Source organism: Schistocerca gregaria, chromosome 1 (assembly GCF_023897955.1).
Source record: "Schistocerca gregaria isolate iqSchGreg1 chromosome 1, iqSchGreg1.2, whole genome shotgun sequence".
NCBI classification, from domain to species: domain Eukaryota; kingdom Metazoa; phylum Arthropoda; class Insecta; order Orthoptera; family Acrididae; genus Schistocerca; species Schistocerca gregaria.
The window spans coordinates 1,015,985,175-1,016,011,643 of record NC_064920.1 but is presented as its reverse complement, the minus strand read 5'-3'; the positions used below and the strand labels follow the sequence as shown (position 1 = coordinate 1,016,011,643).

The following is a 26,469-nucleotide window of genomic DNA, read 5'->3' as shown; positions in this document are numbered from 1 at the left end:
CTTTATAATACTAATTCCACAGTCTTTACAATATATTCAATTTTGGAATGTATTCTGTAATCAATTTTTTTATTTTGAATGCTTTTTAAAGTCTTACCAGCTTTAAACTGTCAGAAAAGACTAAGATTTTTCAGGTGGACAAATATAAAAAGTTTACACAAACCAAAATTTCAGGTTGGAATATCAATACTATTCAGCTGAATAAGAGGTAAATCTCGTTGATATTATATTTTTTGTCCATCTTTTTAATCTATTATTGCATTAGATAGTAATAGTTCTTTTACCTCTATTGTAGTCTGAAGATGGCTATTTTATAGCCAAAACCAGCAATTCTGTTCAAAAAACTTTGTGATGAAGATAAAACACAAAGAACTTAAACAAGCCAATGAAATTTTTATGGATATTAATAAATGGTTTTTGGTCAGTTATTTTTGACTAACTTTGAAAAATTACACTATATGTGGATCATTTCAGGTTCACCACCAATCTATGCATAAAAAAAAATGATCGGCAGATAGAGGATGTTGACTGTTCGCAGGAGAGCTTCTGTAAAGATTGGAAGGTAGGAGACGGATACTGGCAGAAGTAAAGCTGTGAGTACCGGTCGTGAGTCGTGCTTCGGTAGCTCAGATGGTAGAGCACTTGCCCGCGAAAGGCAAAGGTCCCGAGTTCTAGTCTCAGTCGGGCACACAGTTTTAATCTGCCAGGAAGTTTCATATCAGCGCACGCACTGCTGCAGAGTGAAAATCTCATTCTGGATGTTGACTGTGTTAAATCCTTGGGATTACAGTTTGGTAAGAAATTCAACTGGGAGGGGCATACCACAGAACTGCTGAAACAAATCTCTATTCACAATGCAAATGTCAGACACAGGAGACATAAAAATAAAATTCTAGATACTATGTTTAGTTTCATTACATGATGTCACGCTAGATAATTTACCAGAGTAACTCATCAAACAACAACAACAACCTGTAGTTGTAATTTCCGAACATTCTGCAGAGGCCTGAGGCATGTTTAGGTAACTAGAGGTAATAACTACCGCTTCCCAATGTATTTACTCAGAATGAAATCTCTCATTAAAATATCTTTTTTTTTTTTCCAAACATACAGCTCAGTTCGTGGAATAAATACTAGAAATACAAGTTATGGCCACAAAAATTTAAAGTAACTCTCTCTGTTCCAAAAATATGTTCATTATTCACACACAAACACTTTCAATAAATTGCCACCAGCCGAAACAGTTTACTAATAGTTGAAGTTCAGTTTGAGATGAGGGTAAAAGATTTATTGGTGGCCAACAATTCCAACTTCATTGACGAATTTCTTAGTAGAACTGAGTGGTGCGTATATGTTACCAATAATATTGAATAATGTATGACGTACTTCTGTACAAACTCCGTGCGGTAATGCAGTCATAATAAATTATTGTTTATTTGATGGCACATGGCATCAATAGCCCAAGAAGTATCATATTGCATATCAGTACACTCAACACTGAACGTTGTGTGACAAGTTTGTTGTTAACTATTAAATGAAAATGTGTTAAGCTTTTTTGATTTATTCACATCACAAGCAATATTTCATTTGCTATCTGTGGGAGGTACATATGCACATCTGTTTTGCTTTTTAAATGTTTGTCGGGGATTCTTGTTTTCTGACATGTTCTACATCCTGGAGGGTCTCCCTCTTATAGATCTTTTTAGAAGGAAAAACATATCTTATCTAATCAATGAGCTTGTTTCAATAAAAAAATGGAAACACTTAGATTTCTGAGGTTGGGGGAAGGTTAGAAGTGGCGAACAGGTGAGGATGGGGGTGTTGTGGTACTTGATGAAACTTAAAAATGAAATGGCCACAACACAAACTGGTTTAACTATTCAATGTGTCAGTGATTTCAGTGCTAAATTTTAGGCTGTAATTAACTCTTCCGAGAGACAAATTTCTAATGTATCTGAAAATCCTGTGAAGATTTCAGCCTTGCTTATGTGCATTTATGATTACTTGGTGAGTTGTTACTCTTAGCAGAAAGATTTTTCACATTCTTCTGAAGTACATACCAAATTTATCCGATTACAGGATGAGGTTTTTCCAAAATTAATCATCTGGAAAAAGACAAGGTTGTCTTACATGCACAGATTAAACTGCAAGCGCTAAGGTCGACATTTTTACACTATGCAATAAGAGGGCCAGTCAAAAGTGGTAATTCCTCTTTTTTTAAATTTTTTTCCATCTGTCAAGAATTTCATACGACAACTTAAGTTGGGTACCACAACACTGATGATTAGACTTTTCAATATAATCTCCACTCATTCCCACAGTTTTGGTCCATCTTTAAACAAGGACATCTATTAAAGTGTGGTAAAACACATATCCTGCTACAGCAGCCACTGATGCATAGACCTTCTGACAGTCTCCTCACTTCTTCAATGTGAATCCTGTGCTGAGCTGCTTTCACAACCCAAACAGATGGAAGTCCGATTGCGCGAGGTCAGGGCTGTATGGGTGACAAGGGAATATTTCCCCATCCAATTTTCATAATCTCTTTAGTGGTGTTTTTCACTGATTGCCTCTTCGACTCTGGTTCAAGAAACATTATGCCTGTTAAATTAACTAGAACACTGCCCTTACTGAGGAAGTTACTGTGACACAAATCATATGCAGTCACCCGGTGGTCACAAAGAATTATGTCATTAAGATCGCTAATTATTGTGTGCAGTCATCGACCCGCTGCTCCATGTTTTGTGAGGCAATGTTTACCCTTCAGCTTTGTTACAGCGATGAACCCATTGTCTAACAATGCTGATACTGTTGCATCATTGCACACATTTTGTCAGTCAAATGCGGATAGGTGTTTCATGTTCTGCATTCAAGAATTCTGTCGCAGAATGCTGTCTAATATGAACTTTGATGTCCGCTATTTTGCAAGGGTCTGCAATATTGGCATCTGTTGATGCAGGAAGTTACTACTGCAGTGGATTGGAGAAGCAGCTTTGTGGAATAGTGCGAAATTCAAATTTTTCGCTTTAATTAATGAGGGGGGAGGGAGGAAAGAAAATAGGAAGCATTACTTTCTGACTGACCCCTTTAGATTATTTACATAGATTTACAGATGAATCTTTAGGAACTGAGGTTGCGTGAAAATTTATTTTAAAGGGTTTGGAAAGGCCATGTAGTGTCAAAATAGTTGATATTAGCATTCATACTCTTGCCGCTGGTGCAGTTAACACATGTTATGTCTAATTTGACTGATCTGTTTTAATGGGCTCTTATTTAATGCACTTAATTTTTTTTCCCAAGGACATTTTAACTTTGTTTGAAACGAGCAAGCACTGCGGCTGACTTGTTCGTCCACTGTTTAACCTCAACTATTATGCCTCCAGCATAAGCCAAAGATGTTGAGTGGACGAGCTCCATGTTCTTTTTTATAACAACTAAATATTGTTCCCACAACGAAGTTTTCTCTCTGCAGCAGAGTGTGCGCTAATATGAAACTTCCTAGGAGATTAAAACTAAATGCAAGATTAGTTGGAAGAGCACTTCCCCCGAAAGGTACAGATCCAAAGTTCAAGTCTATTAATCAGCATAAGTCGTCGTGCTCATTGCTGAGCATCGTGACCCCATGAACTAAGAGTCTCCATCCTGGACAGTTGCCAGCTTCTCTTAGTGCCTGCTGAAGAGGTACACCGGAGATGATCTCGATTTGATCTATCCCTCTGCTTGATGCTCTTCCTCTTGGTCTTGTGCCCTCTATCTTGCAATATTATTTTCTCAAGATTTTCTCCACTTCTCACAATATTGCCAAAGAACTGAAGACTTCTTTGGTGATTTGTAAAGAAAGGCGTTTGGAGACATCGAGTTGTTCAATAACGGACACATTCATTGTGCTTTTGGTCCATTTTACGCGTAGCATCCTACACCAAAAGCAAAGGTCAAACGCATCAATGCGCTGCTTGTCTCTGGCCTTGAGAGTCCATGTTTTGCAACCATAAAAGAAGACAAAGCACTAGTGTTTCAAGTAGCCGGATCTTTGTGAGCTGCTTTATGGTCGCCGTCGTCGCCGCCGCCACCAAATGGTGTAAGTTTAAAACAAGTGTAATGTTAACTTTAAGCTCACACTTTATTTCAAGGAAAATTTGTAATTTTTGTGTCTGAATAATTTAAATTTTTTCCCCCAAAGACACACACACTAAAAATGGGGCTCATCTTATATTCAGGTTGTCTTATACGCTTGTATTTTGAAAATGTATAATGATGGATAAATACTCAAATCTGTGATACTGCTGCCACAAATCTTATGCAGCCAGCTCATTAGAAAATTGTTTTTTGAAACCTGTTTTATATATAAAACTTAGTTGAACCAACAGGAAAAGGGAAAATGAGTTTCATCCAAAAGAGGTTGCCCACTACTTTTTCCTTCAGGACTCAATCATGATAAACAGGATAATCTTAATGGTACATAAAACAATAAATGCGACTGTACATACCTGTCTGTGATCATGGAACTTGTAGGAGCACATTCCAGCGATATGACACAGTTCATCTCCAACTAGATTTTCATGCAGGTGATTATACCAGGTATCAAAATATGTCACAACAATGGCTGAACAACTGTCTGAAAAGCTTCCAAACTTTCCACAAGCCTACAAAATGAAGAAAGAAATCACTACACAGCATTTTCAAATGATATTTTCTATTATTAATGGTTTGGTGTTTTATGCCAGCCAACTGCTCTACAGATACTTGAACAGCAGATGGACGAGAATTTTTAAATTCATCTCAGATTAGTATTAATATATTATAGTTAGCTACATCATCATCATCGTTTATTAGAGGGTTATTTTTTTTTTAGGAATTGAAAATTGTTTTATTGTTTAACTTCTTGATGCCACACTCATTAAAGTAATCACAGAAGGGAAGCTATGTGCGCCAACTGTATGAATTGTGTAAAAACTGCTCTGTGGTACAGTGTTTTAACCATTTGTGTATCTTGTTTTTTGAGGTGGAATTTGTGGACTAGTACAGAATTTTCCTGAGTAAGTGGGGGAAACCACATAAAACCCACACTGACCAGTTGGCGTACTAGCCCACATTTGTTAGTTCACTGTGCAGATCCAATCCAAGTCTGTTTCACTTGCACATGTCGGAAGCTAGCCTGCTACGCTGTACAAGCAACTCACATTTCCCTATCATAGTAACTATAATTACATGAATATTGCAAATTGTTGCCTATCTGAATCTATGTTTAAGCACTTAGTTTCTAGAATCTTATTGTTGGGTAGTAAAATTTACTTCAGTTCTGGAGACAATGACTAGCTTTTGCACGTGCACATTTCTTTGCTGCCATTGTTATCGATGTTCATACTGCTGATGGCTTGTGAAAAGGGGAGGAGGAGGGAGGGAGTCACAATTACAATGAAAACATGATTGGCATTAGTACGAAGAGACAACACAGCATTCATATCTTGCAGCCATCATACAATAATGCTCCCTGCAGGAATTATAACATTCAGTCAATACACTTTAGCCTTCTGCAGAGTATAAAAAGTACAGTTATGCTATTGTTTCAGCTTTCACAACAGCTGTTCAACTAAAATTTCTTTCAGTTTTTACTAGATGTCAATTACAAAATCCTAACCTCTGTTTATATTACTAAATGGCTAACCATGTTCATGGCTTATGGTGCAAAGTCCCAACTGCAGTCTGCCAACCTAACAAATACCAAGATATACAAAAATGTGATTTTCAATATTTCATATAATTGATGACCAAATTTAAAAATTTAATGTGCTATCATAATCATTCATTATGAGAATCTTATGTTAAAGTTTTAACACAGTCTGACAGCTACAAAAGTATGTAAAAGTCTTGTGGCAATGTAACTCGTGGCACACCAAATTTTCTGAATATATCCATCCAGTATTTGAGAATGAGAAAACTTTAAACATAATTTCAAACTTGTTCTAAACTTTTTCTCACCTAAATGTGAAACACTTAAAGTAACCATACATCTGAAATTTTATAGATGGGAGATGGATTTAAACAAGATAGCCACCTCCATGTACGAGGGCGAGTCAAATGAAAACCTTAAATATTTTTTAAAATATTCATTGTGCAAAAGTGGTACAAAGCTGTATCACTTTTCAACATAATCTCCCCACACTCAATACAAGTCCTCCAGCACTTACAAAGTGTATAAATTCCTTTAGAAAAAAAAAAAAAAAATCTTTTGGTAGTCCACACAACAACTCATGCATCGTGTGGCGTACCTCTTCATCAGAACAGAACTTCTTTCCTCCCATTGCGTCTTTGAGTGGTCCTACCATATGGAAATCACTTGGGGCAAGGGCTAGTGAATATGGTGGATGAGGAAGTGAACCCTGGTTTCATCCCCAGTAACGATTCTTGCAAGGAAGTCATCACCTTCTCATTGAAAGCACCGAAGTAGTTCTTTGTAAGCATCAACATGTCGTTCTCTCATTTCAGCAGTCAGCTGCCTTGGCACCCACCTTGCAGACAGTTTGTGAAACTGGAGCACATCATGCACTATGTGGTGTGCTGACCCATGACTAATCTGGAAACATGCTGCAATGTCATTCAGTGTCACGCGCGGTTTCCTTCACTATGACTTCAGCTGCTGCAATGTTCTGTGGAGTCACAACTCTTTGTGCGTGACCTGGATGAAGAACATCTTCCACTGAAGTCACACCATTTGCGAACTTCCTACTCCATTCGTAGACTTGCTGCTGTGACAAACATGCATCACCATACTGAACCTTCATTCGTCGATGAATTTCAATCGGTTTCACACCTTCAGTACGCAAAAACCGAACAACAGAATGCTGTTCTTCCCTGGTGCAAGTTGCAAGTGGGGCGGCCCTCTTTATACTGATACTGCGACGATGTGTGTGCATCTGCACTCTGCTGCCACGTACAGGCCATTCCGCACCCTGTTTGTAGCATGCTTACCAACTTAAAGGATAACGGTGCGAAATTTTTATTTGTTGTTACAAATTTAAGGTAATCATTTGACTCAACCTCTTACATATATAAAAAAAGAATTGGATCAGACTGAAGTAAGTTATAAATGCAAATGGTGCCTACTAATTTGTGGTAACTGGACAGGGAAGTAGTACTGATGGTAATGGAAGAGTTAACTGTGATAAGGCCAGATTAAAAATTCTTTTGGCTCCCTGAGGAACTAATTTATAATCTAGACATCCCTGTTCCAAAAATTTCTGTGCTAGCACAAAAAGCTGAAGTTACACTACTTTCCACTGCCCTTCCCCTGAAAATATGAAATTAACAGATGCGAACACACATACTTTTACATTGATAATGCTATGGACATAGAGAAATCACACTTACTTCCAGAAGGTTATTCATCATATCATCTCTTGGAGTTTCATGAAATTTTTTCCTCAACAAGTCTGTCACTGTGTAACAGTTGTCACAAGTTTTTACCTCATTTTGTGGCTTGCTCTGAAAACACACATCACATTACATGGTGGAAATTCTCCACACAATAAAACACAGAGTTGTAAATACACACACACACACACACACACACACACACACAAGACAGTATGGCTGGCAGAATTCCAATACTGTTGATACAAATTAAGTAGTCCAGTGAAATCTATTCTCATCTTTTGGATCTTTTAATTCAATCATCAAGAAACAAAGAGGGGTCATGTTTCTGAAGGTTGGAGAGTAGGAGCTACTCATTGAGACTCCAGGATGAGAGGGACCCACCTGATGCGATGTCAACAGGAGAGAGAATATTTCCCCTATTCTTCACATGGGGTGCAGCCCTATCATTCATGGGTCTTAATGACCTGCCCCTTCTTCTCAACCTTCCGAATAACAAAGATCTCCCCTTCGAATTCTTACACTAACGTCTTTAATGGTTCTGTCAATGTACTGCGCAAACTATAATAGACAATGACCAAAACTAGGCTACTATCTTACACAATAACCTGTAAATGAGAGTTATGTAGCAACACACATAAAAACCATCTATAAACTGCCTATGAACTAGTTGGTTCTACATAATTTCAGTAAAAATTTTGCACATGATGAATACATCACAGAAGCAATAAAATACAAGGTGCGACAATAAAGTCATGAGACTTAATTTTCTTTGCAAGATAAGGCAATCCTGCAGGCTTATGTAGGCACTGTATTTTCGACCTTGGTCTATGAGCTGCTTCGAGTTCAAGCAGCATATCAACGGAACTGCTCAGTCGCGAGGTGTGCTGTAATAAGTTAACATGTGTTTGCGTCTTGTTACGGAAATGGAACTGCATAATATTGTGCAATGGTACGCCATTTCTTTTTGCGTTAAATTGGGTGAAAATGTGACGACAACTTATGGTAAGTTTCAGAAGGTTTTTGGAGAGGAGGTTACGTTAAGAGCTTAAGTTTTTCGTTGGCATAAAATGTTTAGTGAAAGCAGAACAAATGTTGAAGATGAAGACCACAGTGGACGATCATTAACCTCAGGGATGGATGTCAACTTGGCGAGGGTGTGTGAACTCTTACGATCACATCTAAGATTATCCATGAAAATGATTGCAGAACAACTGAATGTCAATCAAGAAATGGTTCATCTAGTAATAACTGACGATCTTGGTATGAGAAAGATTTGGGCAAAATTGGTCTCCATGATAATGCATCATCCCATACTGCTCTGCCAGAACAACAACTTTTAAACTCTTCATCAAATTTCAGTACTCCCACAGCCACCTTATTCAACAGATATCGCTCTGTGCGTCTTTTTTTATATTACCAAGAGTCAAAACGGCAGTCAAGGGACACCATTTTCGAACTACACAAAATGCCCAAAAAGCTGTGATGAGAGTCTCTGAGGATATTACAGACGATGAGTTCCAGAAATGTTACTATCAATGGCAGAAGCGCTGGAAAGAGTGTATGCAATCAGAAGGGAACTACTTTGAAGGGGAGAACATTAAATTTCACTAAAACGGTAAGCAACATTTTTTTTTCACATCAGTCTCATTACTTTATTGTCACTCCTCATATATTGTGAAATGAAAAGAACAGAACCCAACAGTTTATACAACATAAAATCTTATTCAATATAGTAGATTTAAGAGCATGTATCAGATTGTTTAAAACAATTGCTGGCTCTTGGACTTTGTCAGTCCTGTTGGTTTTTTGAGGTATTACGAAACTGACATTTGGAATTACATTGGATCAACAGGACTTAGTACAATATACGAGCTGAAGACTGCCAGCTATTAACAATACCTCCGTCTCCTATATTACAGTCCCTACACAGAAAGAAGAAACTAAGATAAGGTTTTATCATCATATCAACAAGAGCCCAGATTCTTGTTAGAATTGCATTCCTTCCGCGATCACAAACAAATGGTACAAATTTCTTTACATTAAAAATAGGTGCAGTCACCCCAGAGTAACTTAAAATGTCCAGAGAAAATAATAATCCCCTCCACACAGTACTTTATATATTACATAAAAATCAGTGAACATGAAAGCATTACAAATTACAAACCACAGCAAAGGCTTCCCAATTGTTTGATGAGTCACTAAACAAGAATGCACACAGTGTTGCTCCACATTAAAAATTGAGGCTTTTTTCTAGAACTTACTACATGTTGCTTAGCCAAGAGCTCATCAATATGAGCATTGTTGCAAAGGCCAGCTACGGCACACACAACTTGAGGATTCATCTCTGAAGCCAGGGTTTCCACCAACTCCGGAACAAACTCATCTGCAAGTTTCATGCATTCTTTAGCGACCGGTTTCAATGGAATTAAAGCACATGTCCCATCAAAAACTTCTTTCAGCTCTTCCTGTGGGGAAAAAAAAGAAGTTATTAGGAAACTAGGCATTCGAGTCTTCATTTTATGTAACACATTTACATTAAATACTTTCAGTATGCAACTCCAACACACAGAGATTACACCAAAACACAAATGTTTGGACAATGCAGTAAAGAGAAGTAGTTTGTGGCTGAAGGCAATTTGCATGCGTATCTCTGCTTGCTGTATTGAAATATGTGCTCAGATTATCTCATTTGAAGTTGTTTGCACATGCGGTGTGTGGGACATATTTATTACAGTTGTGTGAAAATAAAAATAGCATAGATCCTCACAAGCATACAGAGGACTAGTTATTCCTACTGCAAAGGAAAGACTTCGCATCAAAATTTGACATGTTTTAACACATTCAGTAGTCTCACAACAGATGAAATAAGATCATTAAGTTACCTTTGATATGTATAAATGGTCAGATGAAGATTTGCCTTGGCAAATAGTATGCGTTATTACCCAGAAGTTATCATTCTTTCTCACAACTCTAACTCAAAGCTGTAAATAATATTTCTTCTGCTGCACTTGATGCAGCCACAACATTGAAGTTGCACAAAACCTTCATTCAAATAATAATTTGTAATTGTTATGTTATGGTTAAGTATTCATATTCTCTACCCGAGAAACAACTGGTGTGTATTCTACATAACTAAACTTCTGAAGCCCAGAATTTAGGAAACTGTATGCAGTTCTGTTAACTGCTCAATAGGTATGAACTTCAAGAGATTCATTCTATAGATGGAGAATACAAAAAACTGAAAACATCTCTCAGGTTTATGTAAGTCTGCATGCTTTCGTGGATGTCAGTGAAGGTGAAACATTCTGGTATGTTAGACTGCGTCATATTTATTCTACATGATCAATGTTTTAACTCCTCTCCTGGGATCTTCTTCAGGATCATGTGGTGTCCAGATAACTGAACGCAGCTGAGTGAGGGGGTTGAAAAGGCGATTGTGTTCAAGCAATATGATGTGCTGCAACAATCTACAACATTTTACCTTCAGTTTTGTTAGGAAGTTTTTGTGGAAATTTTTGGAGGATGATAGCATGGGAGTTGCACCACAATAGTACCTGTTTAATACAAAAAATTAATAGTAAATAGTAGCATCATCAACACAATGTATAGTCAGCGCTAAACTCTTTTCATCTCAGTCCTCACACTTTAAGAGCCAAGGATGTTTTAGTGAAGTTTTCTTCATGAATTCACTTTTACAGCACAACAAAGATTAGGAAGTTATTCTCGTAGTTTCCGTAAATGTGGTAAACACTGCACATGTGAAACTTGATGCAGGCATAAAGCAGGGTTCTAACAGGATAATAAACTATAGAGGCAATACTTAGCCCATACATTTGTTTTGTATGGAAGGGGAGGGGGGATGGGAGGGTGGTGAGTAAGAAGATTTGTTGCATCTATAATGGCTATTTAGAAATAGTGTGTAGCTGGGACCTATAGCCAAGGAGAGAGTAAATCTGTTAAATAAAACACTTATAAATTTTTACGTTAAGTAACATTGATTAACATGTTTACAGGAAACTTGTACAGCAGAACTTCAGAAATTGTTAAATTTAATAATACGCTCTATCTTCATTTTGGAATATCTGGAGATTTTCAGTTTTCTGCCTGATGACTACTGGTACTTCCTTACAGCAGTGCTCCCCAATCTGCAGGTAATTACCCTCTGGGGGGTAAAAACAAAATAGATTCAATGATGATGATATAGAGACCACTACAAATTATGTTTTTGAAAGGCATTACTACTACCACAATTACAGTTGGTGGTGGTTAGTGTTTAACGTCCTGTCCACAACGAGGTCATTAGAGACGGAGCGCAAGCTCGGGTTAGGGAAGGAAATCGGCCATAAATCATCACCAACCATTTAACATCCACTCCTACATAAAAGCCTCCTCTTAAATACAAGAGATGAGTCAAATTAAAACATTAAATATTTTTTTTTAATATTATTCATTCTGCAGAAGTGGTACAAAGCTGTATCACTTTCCAACATAATCTCCCCCACTCTCAATACAAGTCCTCTAGCACTTACAAAATGCATAAATTCCTTTAGAAAAAAATTTTGGTAGTCCGAGCAACCACTCGTGCGCGGCAAGGGTACCTCTTCATCAGAACGGAACTTCTTTCCTCCCATTGCATCGTTGAGTGGTCCCAACATATGGAAATCACTTGGGGGCAAGGTCTGGTGAGTATGGTGGATGAGGAACACACTCAAAATGAGGTCTGCGATTGTTGTAAGTGTTGTACGGCAGTGTGGGGCTTGCATTGCCATGTTGCAAAACGACATCTGCTGAAAGCAATCCACGTTTTGATTTGATTGCAGGCCGCAGATAATTTTTTAGGAGATCTGTGTATGATGCACTGGTAACAGTGGTCCCTCTAGGCATGTAATGCTCCAAAGTGATGCCTTTTCTGTCCCAAAAAGAGTCAGTGTAACCTTCCCTGCTGATGGTTCTGTTCGAAACTTCTTTGGTTTTTTTTGATGAGGAATGGAGCCCTTCCTTGCTCGCTCTCCTCGTTTCCGGTTGGTGGAAGTTAACCCAGGTTTTGTCCCCAGTAACGATTCTTGTAAGGAAGCCATCACCTTCTCGTTCAAAGCGTCGAAGTAGTTCTTCACAAGCATCAACACATCATTCTCTCATTTCAGGAGTCAGCTACCGCAGCACCCATCTTGCAGACACTTTGTGAAACTGGAGCACATCATGCACAATGTGGTGTGCTGACCCATGACTAATCTGGAAACATGCTGCAATGTCATTCAGTGTCACTCACGGTTTCCTTCACTATGGCTTCAATTGCTAACATGTTCTGTGGAGTCACAACTCGTTGGGCCTGACCTGGACGAAGAGCATCTTCCAACTTACAGGATAATGGCGCGAAATTTTGATTTGTTGCAAATTTAAGATTTTCATTCGATTCACCCTCTTATTTCTGTCACTGCTGTCTTCAGTGATACAAATCCCTGTCACTACTACATATTTCCTAATGTTGTCCAACTGCCCTCCATTAGTTTGCATTCTGTCTCCTGTTATTTACCGAAATCCAAGAAAGAACTTCCTTTGGCCGTCTACTACCACCTCCCTGGCTACTGTCCAGCCCATCTCAACCCCCCCCCCCCCAAAAAAAGGTCTCTATTGTAGTTAAATCTTCCACTTTTGTCTGTGCCCAAATCTATTTATTTGCTTTCTTGTCCCTTCCCAGTAATTGGGAATATTTATCTCTCCGCTGGTTGTCAAACCATCTTCAATTTTTGAATGATTTTTGTGCTGAAAGACTACACTCACTGTCGTGTGAAAATTGGTCATGTGGATTGTTTGTAATCAATCAGTTTAGTTCACTTTAAATACTTTATTGGAAACTTAGTTTACCAAGAACAATAGCACAATTTTACACTTTTGTTTATTTCTTTTGCTGTTGATCCAGTGGTCTCAGTTACCACTCTTAATTGCCAATTAGTTTCCAATAGTAACTCTCCTCCTGATTAGGGAAACAGACAACTAAATACAGGGTGACCGTAAGTCAGCAAGAACCAGAAATTCTTACAGTTTTGTTTTTCCCACCATGGTGGTAGTCAGCTATGAACTTTACTAGTGTGTAGTACCAATGCCAGTTGACAGAAGCAGTTTCAGGTTATGTTGTCGTCATTATTTGAGAAACGATGAACAGGAAGGGTACTACAGACGTAAGTGTGTGTGTGTGTGTGTGTGTGTGTGTGTGTGTGTGTGTGTGTGTGTGTGTGTGTGTGTGTGTGTGTGACTTACTACAGAAGAGGATCTACTGTCACATTGTGTTTTGTGTCTGTGGGGGGCAAAAAAAAGAGCAACGAATGATTCAGATAAAGCATTCTTGAGCATGGTACAGTATGGTCACTGACATAGGCCTTCTAGAGGATTGAGATTTGGGATAGCCAACCACACATTGATCTCTCATCGGCACAAGGCGTGTTAGGAACAAAGGAAGTCTCCTCTCCCCCCCCCCCCCCCCCCAAAAAAAACTCATGGTACATGCTAATTTCTTTTATGTCTGAACGCTTTGTTACGTTTCTTCCTTTGAGAGATGCAAAAACTAAATTACTCTATCTAGTGACTATCTGCCTTCACCACACTGCTGCCATGGGACATTTACTATGCTTTACAAAGCTAGGAACATCAGATAAACTGCAGCAGTTTTTAATGCGAGTTAGGAATTGGAGGATTTCTTTTCTTAAAATAGTGGCTTCTCTAATAATTTTACTGTGTTACATTTGAGATGACAAGTAGAATAGCTTGTAACAGTTTAGTAATGAGAAAAGACTATTAATTTAGTTTCCAACAACTACCTCACTTTCATGACGTCTATTGTAACTCACTCCTTGTCACCAAACGTTCTCCTATACAAGAAGATAAATGATGTAAATAAAATAGAAGGAAACTTCCACATGGGAAAAATATATTAAAAACAAAGATTCCAAGACTTACCAAGCAGGAAAGCGCTGGAAAAAAATAAAATAAAATAAATAAATAAAAAACATTCGAGATTTCGCAACCGGCGGTTGCTTCGTCAGGAGAGAGGGAGGGAGAAGGAAAGATTAAAGGATGTGGGTTTTAAGGGAGAGGGTAAGGAGTCATTCCAATCCCGGGACTGCAAAGACTTACCTTAGGGGGGGAAAAAAAAATATGTACACACACACACACACACACACACACACACACACACACACACATATACATATATACATTATATATATATATATATATATAAGGCGATGATGATGATGATGATGATGATGATGATGATGATGATGATGATGATGGAGTGGCGGCAACTTGAAATTAGTGGAGATTGAGGCCTGGTGGATAACGAGAAGAGAGGATATATTGAAGGGCAAGTTCCCATCTCGGGAGTTCGGATAGGTTGGTGTTGGTGGGAAAAATTCCAGATAACCCGGACGGTGTAATACTGTGCCAAGATGTGCTAGCCGTGCACCAAGAACAGTTCAGCCACAGGGTGATCGTCATTACGAACAAACACTGTCTGCCTGTGTCCATTCACGCGAATAGACAGTTTGTTGCTGGTCATTCCCACATAGAAAGCGTCACAGTGTAGGCAAGTCAGTTGGTAAATCACGTGGGTGCTTTCACACGTGGCTCTGCCTTTGATCATATGCACCTTCCGGGTTACAGGACTGGAGTAGGTGGTGGTGGGAGGGTGCATAGAACAGGTTTTACACCGGAGGCGGTTACAAGAGTAGGATCCAGAGGGTAAGGAAGGTGGTTTGGGGATTTCATAGGGATGAACCAAGAGGTTACGAAGGTTAGGTGGACGGCGGAAAGACACTCTTGGTGGAGTGGGGAGGATTTCATGAAGGATGGATCTCATTTCGGGGCAGGATTTTAGGAAGTCGTATCCCTGCTGGAGAGTCACATTCAGAGTCTGCTACAGTCCGGGGAAGTATCCTGTCACAAGTGGGGCACTTTAGGGGTGGTTCTGTGAGAGGTTCTGGGTTTGAGGGGATGTGGAAGTGGCTCTGGTTATTTGCTTCTGTACCAGGTCGGGAGGGTAGTTGCGGGATGCGAAAGCTGTTTTCAGGTTGTTGGTGTAATGGTCCAGGGATTCAGGACTGGAGCAGACTCGTTTGCCACGAAGGCCTAGGCTGTAGGGAAGGGACCGTTTGATATGGAATGGGTGGCAGCTGTCATAATGGAGGTACTGTTGCTTGTTGGTGGGTTTGATGTGGACGGATGTGTGAAGCTGGCCATTAGACAGATGGAGGTCAACGTCAAGAAAAGTGGCATGGGATTTGGAGTAGGACCAGGTGAATCTGATGGAACCAAAGGAGTTGAGGTTGGAGAGGAGTTGTTCTTCACTGAGTCCAGATCATGAAGATATCATCAATAAATCTGTATCAAACTTTGGGTTGGCAGGCTTAGGTAACCAAGAAGGCTTCCTCTAAGCGACCCATAAATAGGTTGGCATACGAGGGGGCCGTCCTGGTACTCATGGCTGTTCCCATAACTGTTGGTATGTCTGGCCTTCAAAAGTGAAGAAGTTGTGGGTCAGGATGAAGCTGGCTAAAGTGATGAGAAATAAGGTTTTAGGTAGGGTGGCAGGTGATCGGCGTGAAAGGAAGTGCTCCATTGCAGCGAGGCCCTGGACGTGCGGGATATTTGTGTATAGGGAAGTGGCATCAATGGTTACAAGGATGGTTTCCGGGGGTAACAGACTGGGTAAGGATGCCAGGCTTTCGAGAAAGTGGTTGGTGTCTTTGATGAAGGATGGGAGACTGCATGTAATGGTCCGTGTCCCGTGTCCGTGCGCGCGTAATGACAAAAAGAAAACCTAGTTTAGAAGTTCTCAAAACTTTCAAAATGTGTGGATGCTCAAAGGGTTGATAAGAATACTCTAATAAGTAGGAATACATTAAAAAGGAATGCGAACAATTGTGTGTGAGCGACAAAACATATACGAATGAAACTGACTTGGAAGAAAACTGCAGTCCAGTTTTAAATGATTGGTAAGCAAGTGGTTCAGTCCTCACAGTGGCAAGTGTTTTTTATTTTCCTTCTTCGTCTGAAATCCGTTAGTATCTGCTGCTTTTTGTTGTGAACACAAATTAGAAAATATTGTACATTTGTGCGCATTTGCCAGCCACATTTGGTACAATTTTTTACTAACTTTCTTGAATTTATTTCAAAGTTTCTAGATTACTCTTACCTGAGTCTCATTACTCTGCAGCTGGGCTCTAGCTTCTGCCACCATGTCTTTGCAAATTTTGCAGACGTCGTCATTATCTTCCGGAAGAACCTTGTATCGCCAAACAGTTTGTATGCAGTGCTTTATAGCATGACAAGCTTTAGCATTTCTGAAATAAAATTTTTTTCTTTATTAAGAAAATGTCCATGACAATATTGAATACATATATCTACACTTACATGCCAGTAACTGATCTGGTCCTGAGTAACGACTCTCTGGTATGTTGTTTATTAGAGAGAAAGACAGGGAAACGTTCAAAGAGATAATCAGAATGTAGAAGTATGTGTAGACAACAGGAAAATATTTATAGGAAATTTACAAGCATGCTGTACATCAAATACAGACTTTTAAAAATATGTCTTCTCAGTTCAAAGGTTATTGTCAATCAACTGAAGCTGACTTATGAAATCATAGGACGCAAATTTCAGAAAAAAATGTTTTTGTTCCAGGCTTTAATTTGTTCTGCATTTTCAATATGAAGGGAATGAGTAGCTGAAGAGCTACTTTTGGAAACTTGGGAAATTCAAACTGCCACCTAATGATTTAAGCGAAGTACAGAGCTGACAGCTTTGAGAATTTTCTGTCAAACAAAAGGCACTTTCATGATGATTCTCTGGCCTGGAATTCACTGATGAAATGACAATTTTCCATCATCATTAACTCTTAGTGCTCTCAAAATATATCTTTTACATATCTCATTCAATAATGATTTTTCTAATAAGGATTATAATATCTGCTAAAGTCTGTGCCTGAGACTGGACTGGCAAATAAAGTGAGCAATGCTGGGAAATATAATATGCATGGTCAAAAATGGCCACAGAATGTCATATTAGACTGACTAATAAGGTGGCAACAATCACTTTCTTCAGATGAAGGTGCAGATGTGGGGATGTGTAAAACATTTAGCATAAGTTTGAGCTCTCTTGGTGCTTTCCTCCTAAAAATGAAAGTCAGCAAATGTAACAATGGCCTTCATCAAGTGTGAAGTTTGCCATTCACTGAGACTTATGGTCAGATAATTGATAGTGTGAGAACTAAACTTATTCTTGCCTGAGCTTCAAGCAAGTCACAATGGAAGAAAAGTTTTTCTGACGATGATGAATTCAGCAGACTTTGTCCATGTTCATATTGATTGGGTGAATAGTCACAAGCAAAAGTGACTGCTGCTGAACTGTTACTCAATTTTGAAAGAGAGAAATATTGCTTTAGCAGTAAGTTTTGCCCTGAGATTGGCTTCACTGAAACCGGAGGCCCAATGCCTAAATGATGTGCAACTGTATGGTTAATATAATAATGCTTGCAGTCAGCTTGTTGCAACAAACTACAAATCTTTAATCAACCCCCGGCAGTATGCAGCACACAAAATCAAAGGGCCATATGCTTGTCAGTGCAGCAGCTGTCAAAGAAATAATGTGTTTCCGAGTTATCTTTCCAATCCGTACAAGACAGTGGTGGTGGTGATGTGAGCAAACATTGGGTGGTAACAGGTCATGCACCACCTGAGAGTTTAATGTATCATATTGTGTAAATGTGAAGGAAACCTAAGATCTGATGGAGTAATAGCTCTGTTACATTTCAAAGAGTGTCATTCATTTCTTATCAAAGATTCTGTGCCCAGTTTTCATTGGGGAAACAGTCTAGCTATAGTGCATCCTATATTGATTTATTAGGCTGAAAATTAACAAACAGTGTGAAAGCTCACGCGTCATGACAACCTATGGCATGACAAGAGTAGCTGTTCTTGTTTTTATGACAGCACTGGTGAACTTTCTGAAACACATGGTGGCTGAATTACAGAAACTTTTTTAGTGTAATAATCGAACAGTTTGGTATAAAGGCTGAACAGAACTTCTTTGATACCAGCTGTGTATCATCGGCCTGTGACTGAGTTGGATGAACTACCTAACAACTCGCTGCAAGGGCTTGCAGCAGCCAAAATAAAACCAAATTAAAAAACTCTGCACACCCCCCCCCCCCCCCACAACAAAAATTAACATAAAGTTACTTTTTATGGCAATGAGAATAATCTAGGATTGCCCAAAAATGAAATCTCCAGCTTCTCGATCAGTTGTGAAAGATTCAAGTGAAATGAGCTCAAGTGAAATGCCAAAATTTAAGTGGGTTTAGAGAACCAGCAACAATTTGAAGTTTTAACTTTGCAGTATGTTGTCTGAATCTATGACAAAATTAAGTGGGTTAATAACAGTTTTGAAATTTTACGTTAATTACAACTCAGGATGGATACATGCGAAGTCCCTGATCAGCATATTACTGAAAGGCTGCGAGTTCCTGAAACATGTTCTTTTGGGTGTGAACTCCATCCTTTATGTTCTCATTTAAAAAACGATTCAAAATTTATATTGTTACAAAATGGTAACTGGATAATTGTGTTAACATAAACTGAAGATGGAATTCATTAGGTAACCCAGATTTGGTGTTGGGTTGTTTTGGGGGGGAAGAGACCAGACAGCAAGGTCATAGGTCTCATTGGATTAGGAAAGGACAGGGAAGGAAGTTGGCCGTGACTTTCGAAGGAACCATCCTAGCATTTGCCTGGAGAGATTTAGGGAAACGATGGAAAACCTGAATCAGGATGACCAGACAAGGAGAGAGAACCGTTGTCCTCCCGAATGCGAGTCCAGTGTGCTAGCCTAAGCCAGATTTGGGAATATTGACTAAGCAGTGCACAATGGGCATAAGGAGAGAGGCATGGAGAACACAAAGCCCATTGTTGATGTTGCCTGGGTATCAGATGTGGCCATTTCATACTGGAGATACCATTTCCTATAGCACTGTAGTATAAACTTTTGCTTACAATGGACTTTGCTGAATTCATATGTTCACTCACAATAAGCTACTCAATTTATAAGACATGTCTACCGACACGATTTTTCTTTGCATTTAAAAATTGCAACTTTTGCTTAGCATGTTATAATTGGAGGTCTCTTGCGATCAAATATAATTTACAGTTCTGAAACATCAAAATGCTGAAAAGAAAGAACCACATCTGCTTACTGAAAATTTTGCATTAACATATCTTGGATAAATATGAATGTATGTGAAAAAATACTAAAACAAAAGTAAGGTATCTTGCAGATTAAAACCTGCTGTTTCTAATGACTGTAACTGCATTAGAGATGGGTATTTTCAGATCTGAAGATTGTGTAGATATTAGGGAAAAATTGAGGAATTAACAGCCTCCAACCATCTCAAGAACAATCCATTCTCTAAAATTAATCCAAGAAATAATTATGTGAAATTAACATTTTTTGGGCCAAAGACTGTTCTGGAACACACTGAGTGGTGGTGATTGCTACTAATATGAATATGAAGTATAGTTTTAGTTATGTCATGTTCTGTAGATCATTTTCTTGATTATTTTATCGATATGATGTAAAAGAAGTCAGATTACAAGACACACACACACACACACACACACACACACACACACACACACACACACACACACACACACACACACACACGACTAGTGTTAATATTAATATTACTGAAAATTTTAGTTCTACACATGCAACTACATTTAGAGGTACATTTTTTTCCCCATTTCAGAAACAGAAACTCGTCCACGGAGTAAAAGGAGTTGTCCAAAGGAAGTGATTTTACACTAGATTTAGAACTTCATCTGCTACCTGCCAGACACTTTATGTCGTTGGGCAAATGATCAAAGATTTTTGTTGCTGAATAATGTACTCCTCTTTGAGTAAGTAACATCTTCAATAACAGATAGGAAAGGTCATTTTCTCCTCTATTGTTGTAAGTATGAACATCACTGTTCTTCGCAAACTGAGACGGATTATTTTCAACGAATTTTATCAGCGAATATATGTACTCTGATGGTGCAGTTAAAATACCGAACTCCTTAAGGTGCCTACACGACATCTTTGGATGAACACCACGAATTATTCTCACTGCTCTCTTTTGTGCACTTAATACTTTATGTCTAAGTGGTGAGTTACCCAAGAAAACTATTCCTTAAGACATTGAATGGAAATATGCAAAGCATGTTAGGAGGTTCATCTGTTTATTGCCAAGACTAGTGATTATATGAAGAGTGAAAGAAGCTGAACTTAGTAGTTTGAGAAGCTCAGTAATATGCTTCTTCCAGTTCAAGTTATCAATGTGAACACCCAAAAATTTGGAGAAATCTACCCTGTTAACTGAGCCCTGTTCATATGCTACATCAATTGTTGGTATGACTCAATTCGGTGTACAGAACTGGATACAGCGAGTTAAAATTAAGGGAGAGTTCATCTTCTGAGAAACACTTAATAATTCTTAGAAAGACATCCTTAACAGTATCTTCGGCTGCTTTTTCTGGAATGGGATTTATTATAACACTCTTGTCATCTGCAAAAAGTACTAGTTCTACTTGCTGAACGTTAAGTGGGAGGTCATTCACGTGAGTAAGGAATAGCAGGACCTAAAATTGAACCCTGTGGGACTCAACTTGTGATGACTCCCTGTTCACTAGAATTTACCACCGTCCCAACATGATTTGTGCTATTCAGCACAACTTTTTGCTTTCAGTTCATTAAGTACGATCGAAACCAGCTGTGTGTACAGCCTTCAGTTCCACAAAACCAGAGTTTTTCTAAGAGTGTGACATGACCCACACAGTCAAATGCCTTGGAGAGATCACAAAAAATACCAACTAGCGATCATTTGTTATTTAGGGCTCGTACTACTTGATGGGTAAATGTGTAGAAAGCATTCTCAATCGAGTTACCCTTCCAGAATCCAAACTGTGAAATGCCGAGTAAATTATTTTCACTTAAATGTGAGACTACTCTTGAATACGTAACTTTTTCAAATATTTTAGAAAATGAAGTCAGCAAAGAGATTGGTGTATAATTATTTAAGTAACTCTTGTCCCCTTTCTTATGAGAAGGTTTCACAATAGCGTATTTCGATCTGTCTGGAAAAATTCCCTGTGCCAGCAAAGCGTTACATATATCGCCGAGGACTCCACTTATTAAATTACAACAACACTACAAAATTCTGTTAGAGACTCCATCAACATCACTTGAGCTCTTGTTTTTCAGTATATTTGTAATTCCCTTAACTTCAGTGGGGGTTGTTGGTGCTATTTCACAAGGCCTAAAGTCCTGAGGAATGACATTTTTAAAGTTTTTTTATTCTTCTTCAATTGAACCCTTTGCTACAATATGCTGTGCACTGTCAGGCTGCCCCTCACCCATTTGATAATATTCCATAGAGTTTTAATCTTATTATCTGCATTACCAATTTCTTTCAGAACAAACTTCTCAACTTTTTAATGACTTTCCTTACATATTACAGTATCTTTTGCAGTAAGTAAGTAGCGTTGAATCCTGTCTTATTCTGGCCTGTCCATATATTTCCCTCTTCCTCTTACACGATATCTTAACTCTCTTAGTAAACCATGGCTTACTTGACTTTGTAATGGAACTTTCTGAATAAAGTTTCAGGGAAGCAACTCTCAAATATTGAGACAAATTGAAGGGGAAATGAATTGAAATTGGCATCAGCATCATTTTCTGTGTACACTTCATCCCATTCTACCTCTTCTAGGGTGTACTTAAAGCTCTGTATCCTGTTCATGTTAAACCTCCATGTCTTTTATGTTATGGCTATCTAAGAGAGAATGCTGAACACATTCACACAAAGAAAGATAATATGATGATGCTCTCAATGGTCAGGTCCACAATATCTTTTTTTAATATGTAATAATATTTTTATCTATTTTTGTCCCTCCTGTTCCCATAGAGAAGAATTGCTGATACAGGTGCACTGTATTAGTCAATCACTGTGTGTGTTGCATTCGAAATCATGATTTTACGCATAGTACACAACTGAGAACACATCCATGCATACACAAATACAAGTACGATCTAACACAGATAATTTTTAATGGTTGAAGCTGACTGTAACACAAAATAATACATGGAAGCAATTAGACTTTCAACAAATAGCTTACAATAGATGGGAGGAACAACTATTGAAAAATCACGTTTCATTTATTAATCAGTTGACTTCGTTGACACACCTGACATCCTTAGTAAGTATACACATTAAAGAGAAGTACTCCTTTATAACTATGACAATTTAATTAACACAGATAATAATAGTTTAGGCCAGAACTGTGCTATTACTATCACTTTTAAGTTACAAACAGCTATTAATAAAAAAAATAATAATAATCTGGATCAATTTTGTTATGGAATACCTGAAGGCGCAGCACGATACACACACATCAACTGCACTGGAATAATCAAAATGAGAGGAGCAGATATACACAAGAACACAGTATTTGGCATATTTTGTTGCTGATCAGAAATACAGATACCAACAATTCATTCTTGTTACACTTTACCAAGTAAAGAAAGTAACAAACCATCATGAAGACAAATTAAAAAATAATTTGAGAACTCACTCTAGACAAAGAGAAAATTGGAGAGGGAGAAATCAGAGGTAGGAAAAGAAAAAAATTAACAAAACTCCGACTCTAGATATACTAGCGTACACGTAACCAAACAACGAGATCACAAAATGCAGCAAAAGAACATAAATGCTTATATGTAATGAACTGTCACTACTTCTAATGTAACACTTGCAACTTATTTAGTGTGACAGTGAGAGATGCATAGAAAAAGCTACTATAGTAGATTGAGTATCAGATTACCCGCAACATCTAATGGCATTCTACATCTACTCTGCAATTCACATTTAAGTGCTTGGCAGAGAGTTCATTGAACCACGATCGTACTATCTCTCTACCATTCCACTCCCGAAGAGCGTGCAGGAAAAACAAACACCTAAACCTTTCTGTTCGAGCTATGATTTATTTTATTTTCATGATCGTTCCTACCTATGTAAGTTGGGCTCAACATTGATGAGATCTTCTGTGATATTACTTCAAGATACAGATTCCATGAAGACACTGTTTACCAGAATTCTGATGCTGCCAAACCATTCCTCTGAAAACCTAGTTACTCTATACGTCAAACATTCACAACTGCTGCAGCTGCGTCAATAGGTGTCTATACCACTCCAAGAAGAATACTTGCACATCTCCACCCACTTAATTACTGTGTACTGAATACCACAGAGTACTACTGAGGCCCCCATAGGAAATAGACAAGGCACATATTGTTTACTCAACACAATGTACTTCCATTTCAGAATGAAATGAAGACCCTCCTCTCCCCCCCCCCCCCCTCCCACTGAGTTTTACCATTGTTTTCTTATTTGTTTATGGTGAATACCAGGATGGTTTCTTTGAAGAAGGCAAGGGCAGTTTCCTCTACTGTCTTTGCAAGTAGCTTAATGCTACTTTGACTGATTCTTCAGGGTATTTAAAGTCACACTAATAATCAGATTATTAGAGGATAGGAGACTATAATTGAGCAGTCGGGTTAGGTTTTGTAGCAGGAGAGAAAGACACACAGTTCTGCACGGAGAGAGAATACGCCTAGCAAATAAAACATTACATTCAAGTTAAAATTCACTAACCACACACAACTTCCTTACCTTTCACGGAATTATTTGAAAGAATGCGCTGTTATACGCAAAAAACAATTTCTCACTAAAGGATACTAGTCTTTCACTTTCATCATTTCTATTCTTACACAACATGCACCGTTAAGTGTTTGGTAGATGATCTCTTGTTTAAAAAAAAAACCTTAAGGCAGTTCTTATTGCAAGGATCATTTTACACATTAGAAGAGTTCCTGAACTACAGTGTTTAACATTCCTTGTATTGTAAATTGCAAATGTATACCCAAATTTGTATTTGTAACACCGAATATTTTTATTGTAAACATATACTTTGCGATATTTATTTCTATGTAACACTTATTATTTTGTTATCTTTATCTATCTCTAATATATATTTTTTTGTAGTGGGACCTAAGTTACTGTTTTTGTTTAGTTTTATGTATTACTACAAATTCTGGCCAAAAGCTTGTAAAATTGACACGTTCCATATACTGTGATAGTGTCACAACAGGATCACCGGAACAAAAGATAAGTAAATAAATAAAACCGAATTTCTTCAACGTCGGCATTACAAACGACACACTATAGTGTTCAAGAACAGCAATAATACAAGTATCACAGTATCATTTAACAACCACGAAATTCATTTTCACACAAATTTGAAGGATGGGCTTAATAATATGTGAAATGTTACACTCAAAGTACTATATAAAGCACATAAGACGTAGAAGTACGCATTTACCTTAAGGAAATGATGGATTATTCACAGGCATTTTCCTGCTCATAATTAAAGTGTGGCAAGTCAATATCAACAATTACGAGGAACAAACAAAAACTGTAGCGCTAAGCCTAATTTACTAACCTAATATTCTCGCACCAGTATACAGGCCCCGTGCTGCACAGCCTTGCCTCATCGTTCAGATATATTGATATCGGCGGATGTGCCGATATCATGGACACTGCAAACCAAAAGAATAAGAATAAGAACTACTTACCAATTCTTCTTCAAATTAAAAGCGAAAGTCTTTTCGGGAAACAAGTAACGCTTCGGAAACAAAGTAATAGCAACGACAAAATAAAACTGTCTCGAAACGGATACGACGGGAACGTATAGCTGTAAAACAGCACTATAACAACAACTCACCACAAATTAGTAAACACAAAATCACCACCCTCATCTTGAAAGCCTCAACCAACACTACTCAAACACTTCTCCTCCTCTTATAGACGAATACAACTGCGTCTCGTGATTTTCTGGCTGTCACCGTGAACAGTACTACCAACGTTGAGAAACAATCTGCAGTGCACAGCGACAACTATCGATGCAACACTTGTAATGCCGCGAACATTGAAAGACGACAACGTTGCAATGCAATCTCACGAGTATGCGCTATTATCACCTACAATAAGTTATGAATCTTTTTCATAAACAGCAAGATACAAACAAGCACAGTTTTCTATGCGGTATGGCGTCAATTTGCGTGTGCGAGACCGCAATTCTACTCAACAGTTTCTGATTTAGGCATTGTGGAAAATAAACTGTAAGGAAAAAGTTGAACTCCCAGTGTATGGTTAATGAACATATATCCAGGAGTGTTTCCCTCAACCTTAAAGGTCTTATAATTTTCATAACGCACTGTACGTCGAGCCTTCTATTAAAACGGAAATAAACTTGGCGAGAGTAACTGAGGGCTATGTTCATTAATCTACTAGGAAAATAACAAAGTAATCATAAAAGGCTTAGTTAGTCGGTTTTTTTAAAATTAATTTTATTGGGTATTTGTAGCAAACAATATAGCAAAGTTACGAAGGTTATTTTAAACATTTTTCTAAAACTTTTATCTTTGAAATTAATAACACTGAAAATCGTATGTAATCCATACGTGAATACAGAGAGCGAGGAAGTAAGGGAATACAAATATAGCAAATATTTTCACTATCCATTCTAAGAATAAGGAAAAAAAATCAGTTGCCCACAGGTTTATCAAAGAGGAAATACCCAAGATGGTGTCACCATTTCCTTCTGAAATTAGGAACTGTGTAAATGCTCACACAAGTATCAGTAGCAATAGCATTTAAAACTCTTCTTATTGGATGGTACAGCTTTGTTGTCACTTCACAACCAAAGGAGTCTGTCATAATTTTAACCACCACTGGCTCAGGATAATATGATAGTCAGCGCACCCATGTGAAAATATGGCTCTAGAAAGAAGCCAGTGTGTTTTCGTACTAATTGAAGTGCAGAACACTCAGACCTGATGTCTTTCTGGTCATTTTGCATATAATTATAAATATAGACCTGGTGCATGTGTACTACTGCGTACACTGTGTGCTGTAAAATGTCCTACTTAGTGAATCATTTTTTATTC

The 26,469-nt window shown here is 38.1% G+C and overlaps 1 protein-coding gene across 1 annotated transcript in view; it reads right to left on the bottom strand.

The window, feature by feature from the left end:
• The window catches only part of LOC126278875 (prosaposin), a 70,229-nt gene extending 44,215 nt beyond the window's left edge, over positions 1 to 26,014 (bottom strand). The window contains exons 1-6 of the mRNA XM_049979153.1: positions 25,245 to 26,014; positions 24,963 to 25,059; positions 16,565 to 16,712; positions 9,636 to 9,839; positions 7,369 to 7,482; positions 4,488 to 4,643 (exon numbers count right to left, since the gene is read on the bottom strand). Coding sequence (XP_049835110.1) covers positions 4,488 to 4,643; positions 7,369 to 7,482; positions 9,636 to 9,839; positions 16,565 to 16,712; positions 24,963 to 25,059; positions 25,245 to 25,278 — 753 coding nt within the window. The 5' untranslated portion in view covers positions 25,279 to 26,014. The remainder of the gene's footprint in view (positions 1 to 4,487; positions 4,644 to 7,368; positions 7,483 to 9,635; positions 9,840 to 16,564; positions 16,713 to 24,962; positions 25,060 to 25,244) is intronic.
• Between the last annotated feature and the right edge of the window lie 455 nt (positions 26,015 to 26,469).